Genomic DNA, 18,612 nt, shown 5'->3' with positions numbered 1-18,612 from the left:
CATGCAGGGTCTGCTAACACAAGCAGCCAGAATGAAGTCTGAGACAAAACCCACAAAGAGGGAACAAACACCACATCCCACTATCCCACTGCAAACACTTACAGTTCTAGCAACATGACTGCTGGACTCCAGTTGGAAAACGCTGGCATGTTAACATATAGGCTTTATAAATTGAAGTCACTGGGCACCAAATGCTACAGTATCTTTTACAGAGGAAAAAAGTAAGACAAATGCATTATCTCGACACTAATCAGAAAAAGACTTGTTTTGTTCACGAGTTTGTTTATTAAAAAGGTAGTATAAAACACAACCCCTTTAAGAAACAAAATTGAAGACAAACCAAGGGATTCTCAGATGCTGTCACAGGTCTAGATATTACTCAAATTTATTATTTTTTTTTAATGTTGGGTTTTCTAAAGGATAGATGAAAACAATCAATTTAACTTATCGAAAGAAAATAACCTGTCAGAAAAATTCCGAGTCAACTTACTGAAAAGTTTAATCTAACAATATACTTTCATATTACAGAATGAGCAAAAAACAATTTGCTGCAAAAGATTTCATAATTCTATAAACATTTTACAGAACTTTCAGAGTATTCTGACAGTAAGACTTCAAGCCTTGTATAATGAGCACTAAAATACACACAAGTCAAATCAACACAAGTACACAACTTACATAATTCATTTATCATACTGCAGTATGTTTCCTCAAATTCAGAAATAAAAATAAGAATTTAAAATCCAATTAAAGTCTAGAGGTATGGTTTGGTTTGGTTTTTTAAAGAATTTGATTAGGTTATCAGTTCAAGAAGTCAGGGTATGGATACTGATTTCACTGGAAAATCTAAAGGCAAGTTTGGGTTTCTATGAAGCATCCAATACCTTTAAGTTTTCTTAAGTGAATTAAGCTAAGTATTTGTAACTGTAAGTAGATTAACCCTAACTGAATAATGTCTAGGACATGTTTTAGCTAAAATGCACTGCATTTAACATACTAATGATTTTAAGTGAATTGCAATCCTTATACAAAATGTAAGTTGTACGAGCGACTGAAATTCAATTAAAAAAAGTAATTAAAAAAAGTCAGCAGGAGAAACAGATAAACATTTTGATGCAAAATGAAACTAATTCTCTCTTTACAGCTGTATATGAACATTCGAGAACCTGCTACAACTTACGTGCCTTTTCTTTTGGGGCTTTTTGTTTCCAGATGTCTACCTTGGCCATGCTCCTCAAACCATGTAATCTCTGATGAATATTTCTAACTCTGTACAATCACCTTGCCAGCAAACCACTAAATAGCATTTGATTGTAAAGCAAACTACCAACATATCTTGAAGCTAAGCAACTGATTTTGTATTGCGTGGTTAATAAAGTGATTATCTATGCCGAATTATGCTGAAGTACCAGTTAGTTAATACTGTTTCCCTGCTGTTATATTTAAGTGTTTTCACATCCATTTTGTCACACTGAGCGAATTAGTAGAAACAGATATTTCTCTAGTTCAAAACTGAACAACAATGATTATCCACAAAGTGTTTCAACCTGCTGCCAGTTACTGTTTTCGTAACATACAGAGGGAAGGAGACTGCTCTTCTTAAAATGAACCTCTCACCAAAAGCCTAGGGATGAAGGAACATGCAGTATACTGGAACACTGGAATGGAACCTAAGAAAAAGCACTTTTAATTAAAAGAACAAATATAGTGAAAATTGCATTGGGGTTTTAACTTCTTACCAATTTATTTATGATGATGCTCAGTCAGAGAAAAAGGTAAGTTTAAAAAGCAACTCAGCTTGTTCAGCTTCAGGTTTGTTAAAATTTGGTATTAAACATTACTGCTCTATACTATAAGATTTTCATAATCATACTTCAAAATAGGAATTTTAACTTTCATGAAAAAATTTAATTTATGTTCAGATTAATTTATAAAAATTTGCATCATTTAAAAAAGGAAAACATCAAAAGAATTCGGTCTCAATTAAAATCTGCTGAAAAGAAAGTCACAGCTGCATTAACCTCTCCATAGACTATTAAATGCCTCAATAACTCAATGAATAGTTTATAAAAATATATTTTTACATTTTACTGGGGAATAACAGAGGTAGACAAAAGGAAAATACCAGTTTGAGTGTAATGCCGCACTTCAGAACAACGTATTTTCATGGAAAAACAGCTTTTATTTTTGTAAGAATCCTAGTTAATAGGAAAGCCAGGAAAGCATTTGGTCTCAGTCTTTGTCAGTGCTCTGCTTCAGCATGAAGTCTAGAGGAAAAGGTGAAAAGACTAACATCATGTTTGACTTTTGAAGCAAGCCAATCAAATTTGTACATCAATTGGAGAGAGGAAGGTTACTGCACATATAATGATTCTTTATTTTTCAAAGTCTTTTTTTCAAACACTAACACTAACCTTAATTTTTTATGTTTGATACCATGATAAGGCTTCATAGAACTGTACAATGTTTATATATTTGTCAATAGTTTCCCTATATCAGTTGCAATTCCACAGTAAAACAGGTGATTTAACTGTGTAGAATGTTATATGACTAGGCTCTCAAAAAATAAAAGCTAACAAAACACAATAGTCTAACAGATCTAAAGCCTGGAGTCTAGAAGCTGGAAGAAAAAAAAAAAGAGGAACACTGAAAGCAATACCCACCACACTAAATTACACTCTTCATATGCAAAATCTTCCAGCCCTCAAAGGTTTGTGGTGCTTATTACCAATAAAAATAACTACGCAGAACAAACACAACCCAGAGATGTAATCTGAATATGCCACTACGTGTAGCTACAAACCAGGCAGTATTTCAGACTCCCTGAATTGTTCAAACACCTGTTTCGCTGAAGTGTACAATTCAAAAACTTGTGAAGATGAGAAAATTATCTTAGCTGGCAAGAGTTACAGCTCTTCTTTGTAATGCAACTCAAAATTGGAAATTTGTTATGCCAGCTTATAATGAGCCCCCAGACTTTTTAAACCCAGAATCCAAATATCATCTCTGTTGTAAGACCAGATATTTTGTCACAAAAAGATATCATTTATAACCACAGTGGCAAGTGTTAACTTAGATGCTCTGGTTGGCATAGCCACCCATACATATTGATTATATATTAAAAAAAAAAACAAAACAAAACAAAAAAACCCCAAACTTACAAGTACCATATAGGCTTCTGGAAAAAATATAGATGGTAATCTCAGACCACAAAGTTTGAAAACACCAATTTTCAGAGTATTCTGAATACTTCAGGATGGAAATATAAGAATTAGCATCTATGGTTTCTTGCAATCCAATATGAATTAAAAAAATTCATAAAATCTTCCTTACAAATGTGCACTAGTAACCATCCGAATGAACAGTGTGCTATGAATTTAGCACCAATATTTTAATTGTTTAGTGACTAAACCCATATTCTTCTATCCTTAGGTATCAAAATAATGGGATTCTAAATTAAGAATGACTATGCCCAGAACATCTCCCCCAAAGTTATTTTTGAAAGCCTGCCACTTATTAAGATATCTAAAGCTAGAATGTCTTCTAAATCCTTGCTTTTGGAAATACTTCTAAGAGGGCTAGCATTGGCTTTTTTCATACAAAAGAGTATTATTTGAAAGCGCATTTTCACGTATTCTAACTTTTGCACAACAGATGTAGTTCAAGTTGCCAAAAGCCTTTAAATTTTATGAAATATGTGAGATCCTCCCCATTTTGAAGAGCATGTAGGGCTAAACTAAAATGTTGACAAGAACTCACATTCATCATTCTAACAAAGTTAAACAAAAACCTTTACTCTAATATTAAAGCAAAAACTAAACAAAGCCAACACATCAGTCAAAAGCCTATTTTGCATACCTACTGCATACAGACCATAAGAGTTAAGATCAGTCTTATCTAATTATGGCCTAGAATGTGTGTGCTCATGCATTTCTAGTCTCCTTGACAAAATTCCAGCCTCAACAGAAGATCTAAGCATCAACAGAAGATCTAAACAGGGGAAGAAAAAAATAATTTACCGAATGCTGTGATTTAATAATCTGTCTTCACTCAGTTTGCCTTTTGTTGGCTATGGCAATGTTATTTGTTTTCCACTTCCTTAAAGTTTGCCACTTGGTACTACTCTTAACATTTGCTACTTAATGCATAGCAACACCTTATACATATCACAGCATCTGTTCCATAAAACAAGCCAAGTACTCAGGACAAGAATAATTTTTAAGGATACTGAGTTCCAAGGAGTACAGGAAAATTAACAGTAAAATCCACCAATCTTGTAATAGCTTTGCACTACTTAAGTTACATATAGTTACATAAACATAAGGGTTGGAACATATTTCACACTTACATAGTGAAACACTGACAAGCATAGTTAGAACAAAAGAAGCCTGATGAGTTTTACTGCATTCTTGGCAACTTGAGTTACTTTACCTGAACAGCCAATTAATACAAACTTTTAGAACCTCATTAAATACTGCTATTAATGAAAACTTTAAAGCACACAGTTGATGACATTCTAATATGCATATATTCATATGAATATTGTCTGCAGTCACCCTGAAGAAAGGGATAAACTCAAACATCACCCTAAAAACCATGCTTTCATAAAGCATTAAAGATGTTATGTATCTGCTTCAACATCACTGCCTGCAAGGCTGCTGTCTGTAGATGGAGCACCGTCTTCATTAATGCCCTCACCATTATTCTCCCTCTTATGGGCTTCATCATTTACATCCTCCTTAGATGTGTCATTAACTTTTGAAGGCTGTCTGCCTTCAGGCAGTTTAACGCTACTTGTTGCAGAATCTGAATCAGATGTAGTTTGCTGCTCCTTTGCATCAGGATCCTCTAAAAATGATCCCCACACTTTAAGCCTTTCTTCCCTTTCTCTTGCAGTCTCCTCCACCTATTAAAGATATGTTTATACACATTACAAAAGTCATACTTGTAAAAAATGAATATTTACACAGATAAAGTTATACAAACATTTATATTGCAGTAATATCTCAAGACGTCTATAGGCCCCATGGACTGTGAACTTATGATCTGTATATCCAGTGGCTAATCCTCTAAGTTGACATCTCCAACACACAATTTTTAACATCGAACAGGTTCTTTAAATTTTTTGCTAAATTCAATAATTAAGGATGATTTTTTGGAGACATCCTAGCAGTTTTTGAAGAGAAGCAAGATAGGGCATGAACACGCAGGGGGAGGGTATGGGGATAGGAACACCAAGCACTTCTCAAATTAAAACAGATTTACAATTTGGAAGAAATATTTGATAAAATAGGACCACGAAAGGCTACCTGATAATCCGTTACACCATCCCATGTTTCAGCACTGAGCTGACGGCCACCAAACCACCTTCCATTTAGAGTTAGCTTGCAGAGATCAGCTTCTGTTGCTTCTTTAAATGACACAGAAGCCACGCCATCAGGGTGTCGCTGTAAGGAAAGACAACTTTCATTTAATAGTTTTCAAAATACTGTTTTTATTCCAACACCTTTTAGATTGTGTTACAAAATCAATCAGGATATAGCTCCATCCTGATCATACACAATCGTGTTTGAAAAATTCAATTTGCAAGTTTACATATTTTATTCTATGGGTACACAGAACAGACTTTTTGAACACAGAAAACAAACGTTTCAGCTAGTTTAGCTACAAATAAACATACTTATAAACTTTCAAACTTGTGACGTTATCCAAGTTATCAGGAAGAGTTAGAGTTTGTCTTCACATAGCCTGGTATAGATAGGTGCTTAGAAATTAATTTCCAAAACAGTTAATTTTAAAATACTGAAAGACTAGGTCAAGTTTCTATGAAATAAACACAAGAAACCAAATAAATGCTCCACTAATATTTAAAGAATCCTGAATGTTTTGCACACTTACACATTACATTAATTCTGCCAACACAACATGTAAAAAATACCTACATCAAATATGAGAACCTTCTTTACTTGACCAAACTTTTCACACTCTGTCCGCAGATCTTCTCTGATCTCATTTAGCACTAAGGGATCCTCCTGCAATGCAATCACATAGGATAAACTAAAAAGAAGCCCTTACTTCTCCCAGTGTTATTTTTGCTCAATCACCAATGGAACACAACCGCTGGTCTATTAAAAGTTCATAAATTGTTTTTATGCTGCATTTTCAAAGCCACTTGGAAGCTGGTAGACAGCCCTTACCTGAATTTAATAAATACTACTTATTAACAAGGCTATTTTGTGCTGGTTTCTCCATTCTAACGTAGTTATTTATCCTGGTTTCAGCTGGGATAGAGTTAACTGTCTTCCTAGTAGCTGGTACGGTGCTATGTTTTGAGTTCAGTATGTGAAGAATGTTGATAACACCGATGTTTTCAGTTGTTGCCAAGTAGTGTTTAGACTAAAGTCAAGGATTTTTCAGCTTCTCATGCCCAGCCAGCAAGAAAACTGGAGGGGCACAAGAAGTTGGCACAGGACACAGTCAGGGCAGCTGACCCAAACTGGCCAACGGGGTATTCCATACCATGTGACGTCACATCTAGTATAGGAACTGGGGGTGGGGAATCGCCGCTCGGGAACTAGCTGGGTGTCGATCGGTGGGTGGTGAGCAATTGCACTGTGCATCGTTTGTACATTCCAATCCTTTTATTATTGCTGTTGTCATTTTATTAGTGTTATCATTGTCATTATTTGTTTCTTCTTTTCTGTTCTATTAAACTGTTCTTATCTCAACCCATGGGTTTTGCTTCTTTTCCCGATTTTCTCCCCCATCCCACGGGGGCGGGGGGGGGGGGGGGGGGGGGCGGGGGGCAGGGAGTGAGCAAGAGGCTCTGTGGTGCTTAGTTGCTGGCTGGGGTTAAACCATGACATTAGTTTACTCCTCCTTTCATTCCAAAAAGGGATACTTTCAGGATACACACAGTGAAAAAGGCCAATTTGAAAAATACATTTTTACCAACATCTTTCTTGCTTTTTAGAAATAGAGGAATGAATTTTAAGCAGATGCTTGGCACAGGAAAAAGCCCTGCCCAGAGAGTAAATTTAATTTTGCTGTCATCGTCTTAGAATTTTGCTAAAATTCTTATTGCAGAAAGTTCGGACAATGTTAACTGTAATAGCGCAATCTACAGTAGCAAACTGCACCTTCCTACCTCAAAGTCCTTTGGGTGAAACATATTCCTGATAATAACGATGCGCTCATGTCGCATTCGAGTTGCGCCATCCTTCTTCTCAGGCCTCCAATCCAGCTGTCTAATGAAATGAAGCAACAGTAAGAAGATATTGTTGCGGCTCTCTTCAGTTTCTACAAGTATTTGTTGAAAAAAAATCATTAATTCGGCATTTCTTGCAATCCATCAACTAAAACACGTATTTTGACACAAAGAGTTAAGTTATTCTTCTAAAAAATGCAATCATCACCCAGTTTTACCACTTCTTCTACAAAGCAGTTGATGTTTTAAGGTACTTAAATGCTCAGAGGGAATATAAATTATTTTTAAAATCAAAGCATTTTCTTAAACACTGAAAAATTAATCTTTAAGTTTTAATTCCTTCCTAATATCAGCTCAGACACAGGAACCAGCTGCTGCCAAGTATAATAAAAATGTCAATATTTTGCCATTTTTTCCTAACTTGTTTTGTAAAAAAAGGAGATCCACTATTCCCTTTGGTTAAATTTAACCGCTTTATTTAAACAAGCATGCAAGAACACCTTAAGTCTTACACAAGCACTGCTGCAAGATGTATTTTGTTCCACAGTGTACAGAGCCACTGCCACAACATAGCAATGTAACTCAGGGCATCTGTTCTAATGACTTTGCCTTCTCACGAAAAATGTTACTTCTCATAGAAATGCCTACTTCATATCCTACTACCAAAAAAGAACACATTCACTTACACTGTAAAATCTCAAAATCTTGTATTTTGGGGGAGGGGGGGAACCTTGTTTAAGTTCCTTATTGTACCTGCTACTTTAACTGAAGAAAACTTGGATTTCCAATGGAGGTAGTTTTGCAAGTAAATTATGCTCTTCAACTCAAAAGGAACACCGAGGTCAGTTTATTCACAGAAATTGCTGTCAAATGCAATTTCATTACTTTCATACTTCTCTCTCCACACTGGAGATTTCTTACAGAAAGAACTGGCACTGTATCTTTGATGCTGATACATTTCAAGCTACTTTTGTTTGTAACTGATAAGATATCAAGTAGCCTTTGTTCCCTCTGCATTACTATTTAAAATGTTTAGTGGAATGCTGCTTCCATGAAAATATTAAGTCCTATATACTCAAACTTCTTTCTTCTTTAATCTGCATCTTCCTGGTTCCAAAATGCAAAAAAACAATTTTTAAGTGACAAAAACAATGAATCTAGTATATTTTATACCAGAGAGAGATGTCTGGGGGAATCTACAGAGATATTTTAGTATTTGGTCCTACGGAAGCTAGCATCTCTTGCCCTTTGCAACTAGCGAAGTATGGTACAAACAACATGTGGACAGCCAGAGTGTTATTACCTTATAAAAGTAAGCCTAGCTATCATGACAGGACTTGCACACTCTCACACACTGAGAAAGAAAAAAAAATAATAAAAAAATTCTTTCATCTCCCCAGAGTTGTAATATTTTCTGCTATATCTGAAAGGACCTTGGTTCCCTATGTATTATTTTAATGTGTCAATTGCAAAGAAGTTCATTATGTCAACATTTAATTTAGGGGTTCTTCCCCTTCAAATGTGTATTATTTAAGCTATTTCACTGTCAGGTAAGACTTCAATTTTTGCATAACTCTTAGAATTGCATTTGAAAGAAAGCAGTGCTTTACTAATAGCACTCAGAATTCAAACAATATTTTACTGAAATAAAAAATACAAACTTCTGCTGTTGAGACAACTTCTTCTTGTAGTCTTTACATTTCTTCTTCTTCTTGCTTGCATCATACTCCCCCTTCAGTTGAAACTTTGCAACTTCAACATGCAATTTATAGCCTCTAATTTCTGCCTCATCCAGAAGTCTCAATGCAAGTTGAACTGATTCTCTCTATTTGAAGATAAAACAGAGCACAAGCTTTAAAGCACATGGTACAGTCAAATCATTCCAATAACATTTAATTAAGAATATTGTGCTAAGAATCAATTCCCTTCACAGAAAACCATAATGCCATATCTCTTCCAAGTCTCTTGACACACAGCTGGCAATGCTTTCTTAATCAAAACCCAGTATTTCTTCACCACTGTTATTGCAGATTAATGCTCCCAAAAAGCAGCGGCATACAATTCATTCAAGTATGTCATAGAAACTAATCCGCAATGGTCAATCAAGCTGATGAATTTAAAAGCAAGAATCAAAAAAATTCAGGGGGCTAGTTTTCTATAAAGCTTGTATCACTTTTCCAAGAACAGCAGATGTTGAGGCTCTTAAGCAATTTTTAACATTTTCCTAAAAGTCCTTAAGAGCGGAGACTGTATACTTTTGCACTAAACAGCCCTAACTACCTAAATTACAAAACTAGTATAGACTACAAAGCAGTTGATTTAGTACTGCCTGGCGCTTCTTGCAGAATTAAAGCAGATTGCACTTGCAAGCACTAACTTTGCAAATGATTCACAAGTGAAACACATGAAGGAAACAGTACTGCAGCCTGAATTTTTATAGGTTAATATAGAAGACAAGAACAGTTCTGAACCTAACCAGTTCTCAACTAAAAGCTGGAAATACAGAACTACAGTATGTTCCTTCCCATCTCATTATTTTTCTATTCTTGGCCACACTGTGGCATATTTTCAAAGAAAAGGTGAAGAGGTCCCCCATTTTACCCCATAATCACTGGCAGCCAAGACAGAAAGGAACATGTAGAGACATGTTCACCAAGGTATTATGGACATTTTCAGGCTGAGGGTGGAGGTGGATAAGAGGAACCAAATGAGGTGCACAAGCAGGTAAGGGGGTGTTTCTGGAATAAATCTTTAAAACAGACACCTAAATTCTAAGTTATACTTTAGATATTTCAATAATCTTCTGAATAGGATTCTGAAAACAGTGGCCACAAGTATCTTCAGTGGGAAGGAAAACTGTGTTTCAGTGCACCACTGACCTTTAGATAGCAACAGAGACCATCTCCTTTAAGATTTCCTTCCTTATCTTTATACAGTTTGATTTTGTGTTCTTCTGTCTGAGGATCTCGCATAATGATACCACATTTTGACATGACTTGTATAAATTCATCTTTTGTAATGTCTGGAGGTAAACCTGCAAAATAAATTAAAACAGAAGGCTTAAGTATGTTCAAATTTTTTTTAACCTCATTAGAACAAAAAACCCACAGTATTTCTTTAAATGAAAGATATCAAACTTAAGGATGAAATTTTACATACATCATAACAAACCACTGCCCTTGGGACCAATATTTTTGATACTTCCTTTTAAACTTTACTTCATAACAATATTTTGAAAATCCTTTTTGCTTTTTAATAGGTGTAACATACAGCAACATCTTTGCACTCCCTAATATGCAGACCTAGAGCTTTAGTGCTACACGTGATACCGACATTGCAGTGGACACAATGGCCTATGCAGATGTAACCACCCTGCTGAAGTTTTAAGTGCCACTGCACCTCTAGGGATCTGAGACAAAAAAAACCCCAACATATAAACAGGCAACTATCTCTCCACCCACAAATTTGACAAAAAAAAGCAACTGATAACGTATGGAGTTTTTAAAGTCTGAACTTCAAATTGAGGACAAGAAAAAAAAACCAACAAAATGGAGGAGAAAGTTATGTGAATGTTCCATGCTAGTTTGGCCTGGATGAAGATTTTTGAGAATTCAAGTGTGTGCATTTGTCACTGCTCAGAACCACTAAATGTACCTTTGTATATGCACCTAAAGATAACACCCCAACATCCAAAACGGGTAGAGAAATACCATAATAAATGCAGAGATAGTTTCATTTGAGCTTCCCTATTACTTGCTCATTCTATTCCCAGCTTTTTGTTTTGTACTTACTGTTTCCTCTCTTTCTTATCTAAGAATTTAATTATGTATTTATAAAATCAAATAAAAATTGAAGATTAAACTATTAAGTGATGTGTATAGTCAATGCACGATCTTATTATAAACTTGTTCTCAGTATCCTATTCCTTAGGAGCTCGCAGAAATTGTTTTTCTTGGCTGTAGCTTACTTAAAAAAACAACAGTGACTTGGCTGACAGCTCACAGAATATCACATTTAAAACATAAAAGCATGGAATATGCCCCTTATGTTACTTTTCCACATCTGCAATTTAAAGGTCAGAAAGACATTATGCAGTCAGGAACATACCGTTAAGCAGCTTGCAGGTGGCAGACTGAATAGATAATATTCGAAGTCAGCAAGACGCACATGTTTCTTTTACCATCTTCAGCTCAAAGTAGATAAATAAATGGTATCACTTACCAGTCACATAAACATTCGTGTTTCTGTCTTCTTCAACATGAAACCATCCTAAAAACAAGAGTTTTAATGCAGTTATGCCAATATATTAAACATGGGAACATACACTGATGTTCACATTCCATCAGATTTCTAAGAATTTTTGCTTGCTCACGGGAAAAAGCTCTGAACATGCCTTAATTTGCCTTTTTTTCCACCTTGTATATGGACTTAGGAGGATACCTATGAAGTACCATACAATTTTAAAACCATTCCGGCAATTTTCAGAACAACCCATACCTTTGCTGTACATGGTAGGTAACATTGAACAATTGCCAGTTTCCACTCAGTACTATAGAGGTTGCAGCCTACACAGAGGGAAACCCTTTGTCACTTACCTGGCTCAAGCTTCCGTTTCTCCGCTTTTTGTTTTGGATCTGTTTGTTGTGGTCCTTTCTCATTTGCTGATGGTTGTGTTCCTGATGTCTTAGAACTTACTGGTTGCTTACTTTCAGTTGCTGTGCCAGAAGCAGATGAACTGTCTGTATCATCTGCATGGAAGCCATAGTTGGCATGATACGTTGCCAGGAAATCTTCTGTTATCTGAAAGGAAATTAGGAAAATTAATTCAAGATTTTGGGAACTACAAATTCAGGTTTGAAAGTGTTCTAATGTTAGCTAGATGATGGTCATTTTCTAATCCAGCAACACAGAAAATAACACTATTTACAAAGATGATTGAAAAACAGTTTTAAAAGCCATACGCACAACAAGAATGATCAGTTCAGACATTACCTGACTATATTAACATACTAATTCCATACAGCACAAGAAGTTTTTAAACAAACTTTCCACAAGTTCTGCTTTTTTTCAAGCAAAGCTTTCTGCTTTCCACATAAATTGGGTTTCCCTGAAGTACAGAAACTAAGCGCTCCTGACTGTGTTGAAGAGATAAAGTGACACTGAAGGTAAGCCAACAACTTATCCACAGATGGTAAATGGCTGACATTTGTAGGCATCTGCCTTTTCACAGAAACGTTTTCAGAGATGACATATATTTGTGTTGATAGACAATAAATATTGCACTTAGACAGAGATGTATCTTAGCACACTGTTTATAAATAAGGCCGTACACTCTACTTTATATCCTACTAATAGATAAATAATTAGCTTGCTCTTTCCTAGAGAGAGACTATATTTGGGTAAAATATAAGATTGGCTACTATCTTTTAGAGACCAAAACAAAAAAACCCCAACTATAAATTACACCCAGTATTTCTAGCCAGGTGAATTTTAATAACAGCCACTAGCAATAACACGCAAAGAGATAATACATCATAGCTGATTTTGCTAGAATCACTGCACTATGAAGTATTTTCTGAAATTACACACTCCGAAATTATTTCCAAAACTATGCCTTAACCTTTGAAAATTTTATCTCTGACCTGTGCTGCACTTGCTTCATCAGTATTCAAAAGGGTACAAAACTTAATGTCATTAAGCTATTGTAAGAGAGCAGCACAACAGACAGTAGTAAGTGCCAATGATAATAATGCAATCTCATATCTTTCTTAATGATTGGAAGCTTGATGTTTCAACTCTAACCTTTTATTATGACAAATCAAAATGCAGAATTGACAACAACAGGCTTATGAATAACACAAGATGCTGTGGAACCCCATATAACTTCAAAGTTTAGCACGAAATAGCTCCTACACTAAACAAGATCTGCAACACACCTCAATCAGGAATGTAAGTGGCTGCTCTTACAGACATGACATAACACAATGTCAAGAGAAAGGAAGACTACAACCACCTTTAGCGAAGAAAAGGAGACTCTGTTCTAATCAGGTTCATTATATTTGACACTAGCAATCTTATCAAATCCTTAGTTTTACAGTTGATGAAATCCAGGGAATAAAGAAGCTTTTAAACTTTCTGGTGAACAATATTACTCTTCTTCATCAGAGAACGTACTGATAATTCAGTGATTAAACCTGCAACAACTAGCCACCTTCCTGCAGCAGTATTATTTTTCAACTTCAGGGGGAACCACATTCTCATGTAAATCTAATTTTATTCTTAGCAAATTACCTACCACAGAATGTGAAATTTTGTCAGTCAATAACAGAGACTTTTTTTCCCTAATATGCTATCATCCTACCATATATACCATTACAACTACTCCAATTTAAAATGTGTTTTTGCAAGCATAAAGGAATTTATACAAGTATAAAGGCTTTCATTGGAACTTATCTCATACCATGCCTGCATGGAAAACAAGCACTCACAGAATTTTTTACTTGGGGCTTCAATTCAGTTCTGGTGGAGAACATCACAGAAAGAGATCAGTTCTACCTCCATACCCAGACAGTTGTACAGTTTGAGGCAAGGAAGCTTATAGGAAAAGAAATACAATACTTCAGACATGCTAGCATGTAATTAACTACTGGTCACACTGAAATGGAAAGGAATAGATTAACCAAATGAAGAACAGAAACCCTATGCTTACAGAAGACATCCATCTGTTTTTTCATAGCAAGTGATAAAGGAAGGCAGATGAATTCAACATGCGATTTTGTGCTATGTCTGTGAAGGACTACAAAAAGTTGGTATCCATCAACATACTACCATGGAAATAAAAATCATTAAATAATCCACAAGGTTGCAATGACTTTAATTAAATATTTGACTGTCTCCAATTTTTTCTAAGGTATGTTGACAGTTAATATCATTAACTTTTCCCACTGCTTTGAAATATGCTTTAGTAGAAGTTCAGCACACACTCTATTCCCAAAGTAGAGTAGCAGTGCAATACTAGTCTGTAGATGACAATTACTTAGACCAGTCAGAATATTTTAATCTTTTGTCAGAGAACAGAGATAAGAAATTTTATTACTGCTCATGGAGTGGAGAAAGAACTACAACTTCTGGCTCCTGTGGTCTCTTAAATCTATTTTGATACAACATTCTGTTGAATAATCATCAGCAAAATGAAGTAACCCGAGATATTATGGTATCTAGCATGGTGACCCATCCATGACACATAGTGCTCCACAATGATTCTTTACAAACTTCTACTATACATAATATTTACTAATGAACTTTGCTGTTCCTGTCTAATCTGTCCAACCCTTAATGTTATCTCCTCTCCAACACAGAAATTTGAGATAAGAAAGGCATTTAGGAAAGACCAATGCTCCTGAGAAGCAGAGGTAAATTTAAAAAAAGAGGTGAGAAAGAGGGGAAGGAACAGTGAGAAAAAACAAGAACCCCGTTAAAAGTTACTGTGCTTACTAGATATAGCACTCCACAGGGAGCCAGGGATACTCAGTTCTCCACTGCTCCACTTTGTGACTCTGGATTTTTCACATGTTTTCACCCCTCTGTAAGCCATCTGCTACATGGACACTTTACTAGGTTTACACGCATATAAACTTGGCACTACAGGCTTCATTCTCACTCAGATTCTCTGAATTGCAATGAATTCAGAGTCAGAAATAAGAACTGGCACATTACATTTATCAAGCATATGCTACAAAAAAGTCTAAATACTTCTAAATTAAGTAATTGCCCTCATTCACTGCTCTATAGCAACAAAACTACTATTTCACTTGCAGATCAGTAATTGGCTCAACACATTAAAACTATGTCCTCTCTCACCTTGAAGAGCCATGTTGTTATAGCAAATTCATTTTTTATACTTGAAGTATTTAATAAAAAAAGCCTAGGTGAAAAACTGTAATCCATTCTGTGGAATGCCTCTAAGTCAATACATTTAATTTTCAAGTGCGCTTCCAAGATCTAAGGAGAGGAAACAAAACACCTTTACACATGCGTCGTTTTCCAATAACAGTAAAAGAAGGATATACTACTCCATTTTCATCTAGACCTCTTAACAGACTAGATCACTTCTTCACTGCCAACAGAAAGACAACACACAGCGACTGTGATAAAGACACCTAAACATGTCAGAGGCAGCACCGATTCGTTAAGATCCACAAATACAACCGTGACTTCATGCCAGGCCCGAGCAGTTCTAGAGATTCACAGCCAAGGAGAAAAGCCAACCTACAGCTCTTCGCAACAAAAGAGCGGAAAGCAGCCGGTAAGGTTACAGATGGAGACAACGCCAGCTGCCGTGGTTTCGCCTGTAAAAAAGAGCGTTTCAGTACTACAGAGACTTCGCAGCAGACATCTATTTGGCCGAATCCAGACAAGCCAGACACCTCCGTGGCGAAGAGGCCCAACACCAACTGCTCTTCGTTCTCACCCTTCCTCGGGGAAACTTCGGCACGCCACGGGGGAAAAGAGCCGCCCCCCGAGGCTCCCCCACGGAGGGCCGCGGCCAGGCGAGGAGGCCGCTCCTCACAACGGGAAAGGGGACACCGGGCGGGCCCGGCCGGCCGGCCGCCCGCCGTCAGGTAGCGCCGAGGCCCGCCCCGCACCCACCTTGGGGAACCAGGCCTTCTTCTCCCGGTCCCACTCGTAGGCGGCCCCATCGGCCGGGTCCACGTAGGTGAAGGGGTCGGACTCGCCCTCACCGCCGGGCTCGGCCTCGTACTGCTGTTGGAGCTGCAGCTGCCGGTAGAACTCCTCGTTCCCGTCCTCACCGCTCATCCTGGCCCGTTCGAGCGGGCCTGGGCGGGGTGGGGTGGGGGAGACGCCCGCACCGGGCCTAGGCACCCACCACCACCACCACGCCGCCGCCGCCGCCGCCGCCGCCGCCGCCTGAGGCGCCCGCTCGCCCCGCCCCGCCCCTCTCCTCTCAGCGGCGGAGCCGGGCAGCGCGCGGGCACGCGCAGCCGGGAGCGGCGGGCGGGCGGGCGGGCGCGCGCGCGGACCCTCTCCCCCTCACGCGGCCGGTGACCGACCCAGAGCCCCGCAGCGCGCAGGAGCGGAAGTGACCCCCTCGGTCGCGTACGGGTTGGTTTTTTTTTTTTCCCCACCTCCCGGCCCTATTCACGCCGCAGCCACTGAGCCGCCTGCTGGCTGATCACGTGGAGAGCGGCGAAGCCAATGGGAAGGAGGGAGGCCTCTTCCTGGAGAGGGCTGGGCGCTTGGGGCCGCGGGGCAGGGGGCGGGGCCTGTTTTCCCGCCTCTGGGCGGGCTGAGGCCTGCAGTGATGGCGCAGCTTGAGGCCGCCGGGGCTCGGGCCGGCCTGAGACAAAGGCAGTCGCTCTCCTCGCTGCTCCAGACCGGCCTTGCTCCTTTCCTTTAGGCTGCAGCTCTGTTTCAACGCCGGCAGGGCCTTGGGATGAGGGCGGCTTGGCCCTGAGGCCCTAGGCTTGAAGACCCTTTTGGGCCTGCTGTGGGCCAGGAGCTGTGCCTAGATGGGCCTTGCATGGAGACTGTTGCAGTTATATGATAAAATAAAAGCCTGCTAAGGGGCATGAAGCACTGGAAGTACTTCCTCCTGCAGTACTTTACCCTATTGTGCCTTGGACAGCACTGAACTGTCAAGTTGCTGCTGTCAGTTGTGGTGCGGTGCCACTAGGTAGCCATCATCTGTCACTGACACAAAGTCTGTTTTCGTATCCTACTAGAGGCAAAGACAAAACCAAAAAGAGGTAGGTGAGACGAAAATGGCTTACTAAATATCAAAAAAATCACATGGGTTCTTGCTCCTCCTTTGGCACAGGTTTCTGGTGCAAATGGTTTGAACGATTGAGCCTCCTGGGGAGAAAAGGCTGCTGTTCCAGTCTACCCGGGCAGCACAAGTATCTGCTTTCTACAGGGTAGGGGTGTGACAGGCTGCGGGTGTCCAGCTACAGCTGTTGCACTCCCTTCAGAAAGGGTTGATAGGTTGGTACAATGCAAGCTATGAGGCTTATCTTCACATTTTTTAATTGGTTTGCATTAATGAAGTCTGCAGATAGTTATTAATCAGTATAGTACTCTATCTGTGGGTACTTAAATATTTTAAATAATTTTTTTTTTATTCGAGTCAGTTCTTTTAAAAGACCTTCATTCAGTGCCATCTAGTGGTTTTCACGGTGTAATCCAGATAGCATTACATCAAAACCAAATTTGATTGTTCAAGTATGTATTTCGAAGTATTTTTATTTAGAGGATGAAGAAGAACACTCTTTAGGTTTTGCAAAATTTAACTTAGAGCTATAAACCCCAGGTATTAAAACAGTGCACATGTTTTAAATAAAATTTAGCTGAATAGCCCCATCGAAGCTGGCAGTGGCTGGTTGCCAGTGGCAAAGCAATCTTTCCACTCAGAAATGAAAATGATACTCAGTACAGAAGTTTTCTGGAAATGAGTATTCCAGGAACAAATATATCTCTACTGTCATACAGACTGGAATGATATTAAAATCAAAGACACAATCCTGAGCTTGTGAAGCTCTGTAGGGAGAAGCCAACATCAGCTAACTGTCTGACCAGCCAGTCAGATGAAATTGCTGAGGATATAAATATAGACTTCTAGCAACCTTTGGCTGTTACGCAAAGAACATCCAGCCTAGTTAATGACATCTTTCATGCTTCAAGAATTTTCTCTTGGCAGGGCTATTACAATAGTTGTCCAAAGATTGTTTTGTGATCACTTATGAACTGGCAGCTTAGGAGACATTTGTATTAGCTCTCAAATAGGTTGGGTTTTGGTGAGGAGCATGAGAGGCTTAACATAAACTGCGCTTACTTATAAAAATTGGAATTGGATATATGTTTGGAAGTAAGATAATCATAGCCTTAAACATTGTAAGAACGATACAATTTAAGTCTTAAAGTGCTTATTTGATTTTGGCAGAGTTTTTTACATTCATAACCTGAGTAAATGTAGTGAAGTCTGAGCCTACACAGTACAGATTTCCCTAGTGTGCAGATCTGCCTACAGCAAGTAATTGGGACACTGTCCTGGCGAGTAGGAGATCCAGATTTAATCTCAATCTGATGGAAGTGAGAGCATGCTTGTGTGCAGCAGGGTTAGTGCATGGTAAATCTGGTCTGCACACTTTAATGTAATGTGCTAAGAGGACAAACTACCTCAAATTCCCTCACACATTCAGCAGATAACAGTATGCGTGATGGCAGCTACTGCAGCACTGCTTCTTACCGTGTTGCCACCATCTGTTCTCTTCCACTACAGTAAAGACAGCCCAGTGAGCCAGCTCAGGGAGCTGATTCAGCTGGAAATTCATCATTTTGGGGGTCAAGACAGCTTTCCTCTCAATCACGTCCTTGAAACGATGTAACTC

The 18,612-nt window shown here is 38.4% G+C and overlaps 1 protein-coding gene across 1 annotated transcript; it reads right to left on the bottom strand.

Moving 5' to 3' along the window:
* Nucleotides 1–296: 296 nt before the first annotated feature.
* On the bottom strand, nt 297–16,121 carry HTATSF1 (HIV-1 Tat specific factor 1). Its single transcript, XM_049827904.1, has 9 exons — nt 15,857–16,121; nt 11,803–12,007; nt 11,429–11,476; nt 10,087–10,241; nt 8,869–9,032; nt 7,148–7,247; nt 5,943–6,032; nt 5,310–5,447; nt 297–4,906 (listed from the first exon to the last, which is right to left on the bottom strand). The coding sequence occupies exons 1-9, from the start codon at nt 16,022–16,024 to the stop codon at nt 4,622–4,624; spliced, it is 1,353 nt and encodes a 450-aa protein (XP_049683861.1). The 5' UTR covers nt 16,025–16,121; the 3' UTR covers nt 297–4,621.
* Nucleotides 16,122–18,612: the final 2,491 nt, after the last annotated feature.

Source organism: Accipiter gentilis, chromosome 24, assembly GCF_929443795.1.
Source record: "Accipiter gentilis chromosome 24, bAccGen1.1, whole genome shotgun sequence".
NCBI classification, from domain to species: Eukaryota; Metazoa; Chordata; class Aves; order Accipitriformes; family Accipitridae; genus Astur; species Astur gentilis.
The sequence above is the reverse complement of the archived record's forward strand: the minus strand, read 5'-3'. Positions and strand labels throughout refer to the sequence as shown.

Bases quoted from the DNA above. Each gene is read 5' to 3' on its own strand.
- HTATSF1 (XM_049827904.1), bottom strand. From the start codon at position 16,024: ATGAGCGGTGAGGACGGGAACGAGGAGTTCTACCGGCAGCTGCAGCTC. The intron at 7,248-8,868 runs GTTTGTATTTTT...TCATTTCATTAG, and splicing joins AAGTTGTCTCAACAGCAGAA to ACAGCTGGATTGGAGGCCTG. The intron at 4,907-5,309 runs GTAGCCTTTCGT...TATCTTTAATAG, and splicing joins ATGGTGTAACGGATTATCAG to GTGGAGGAGACTGCAAGAGA.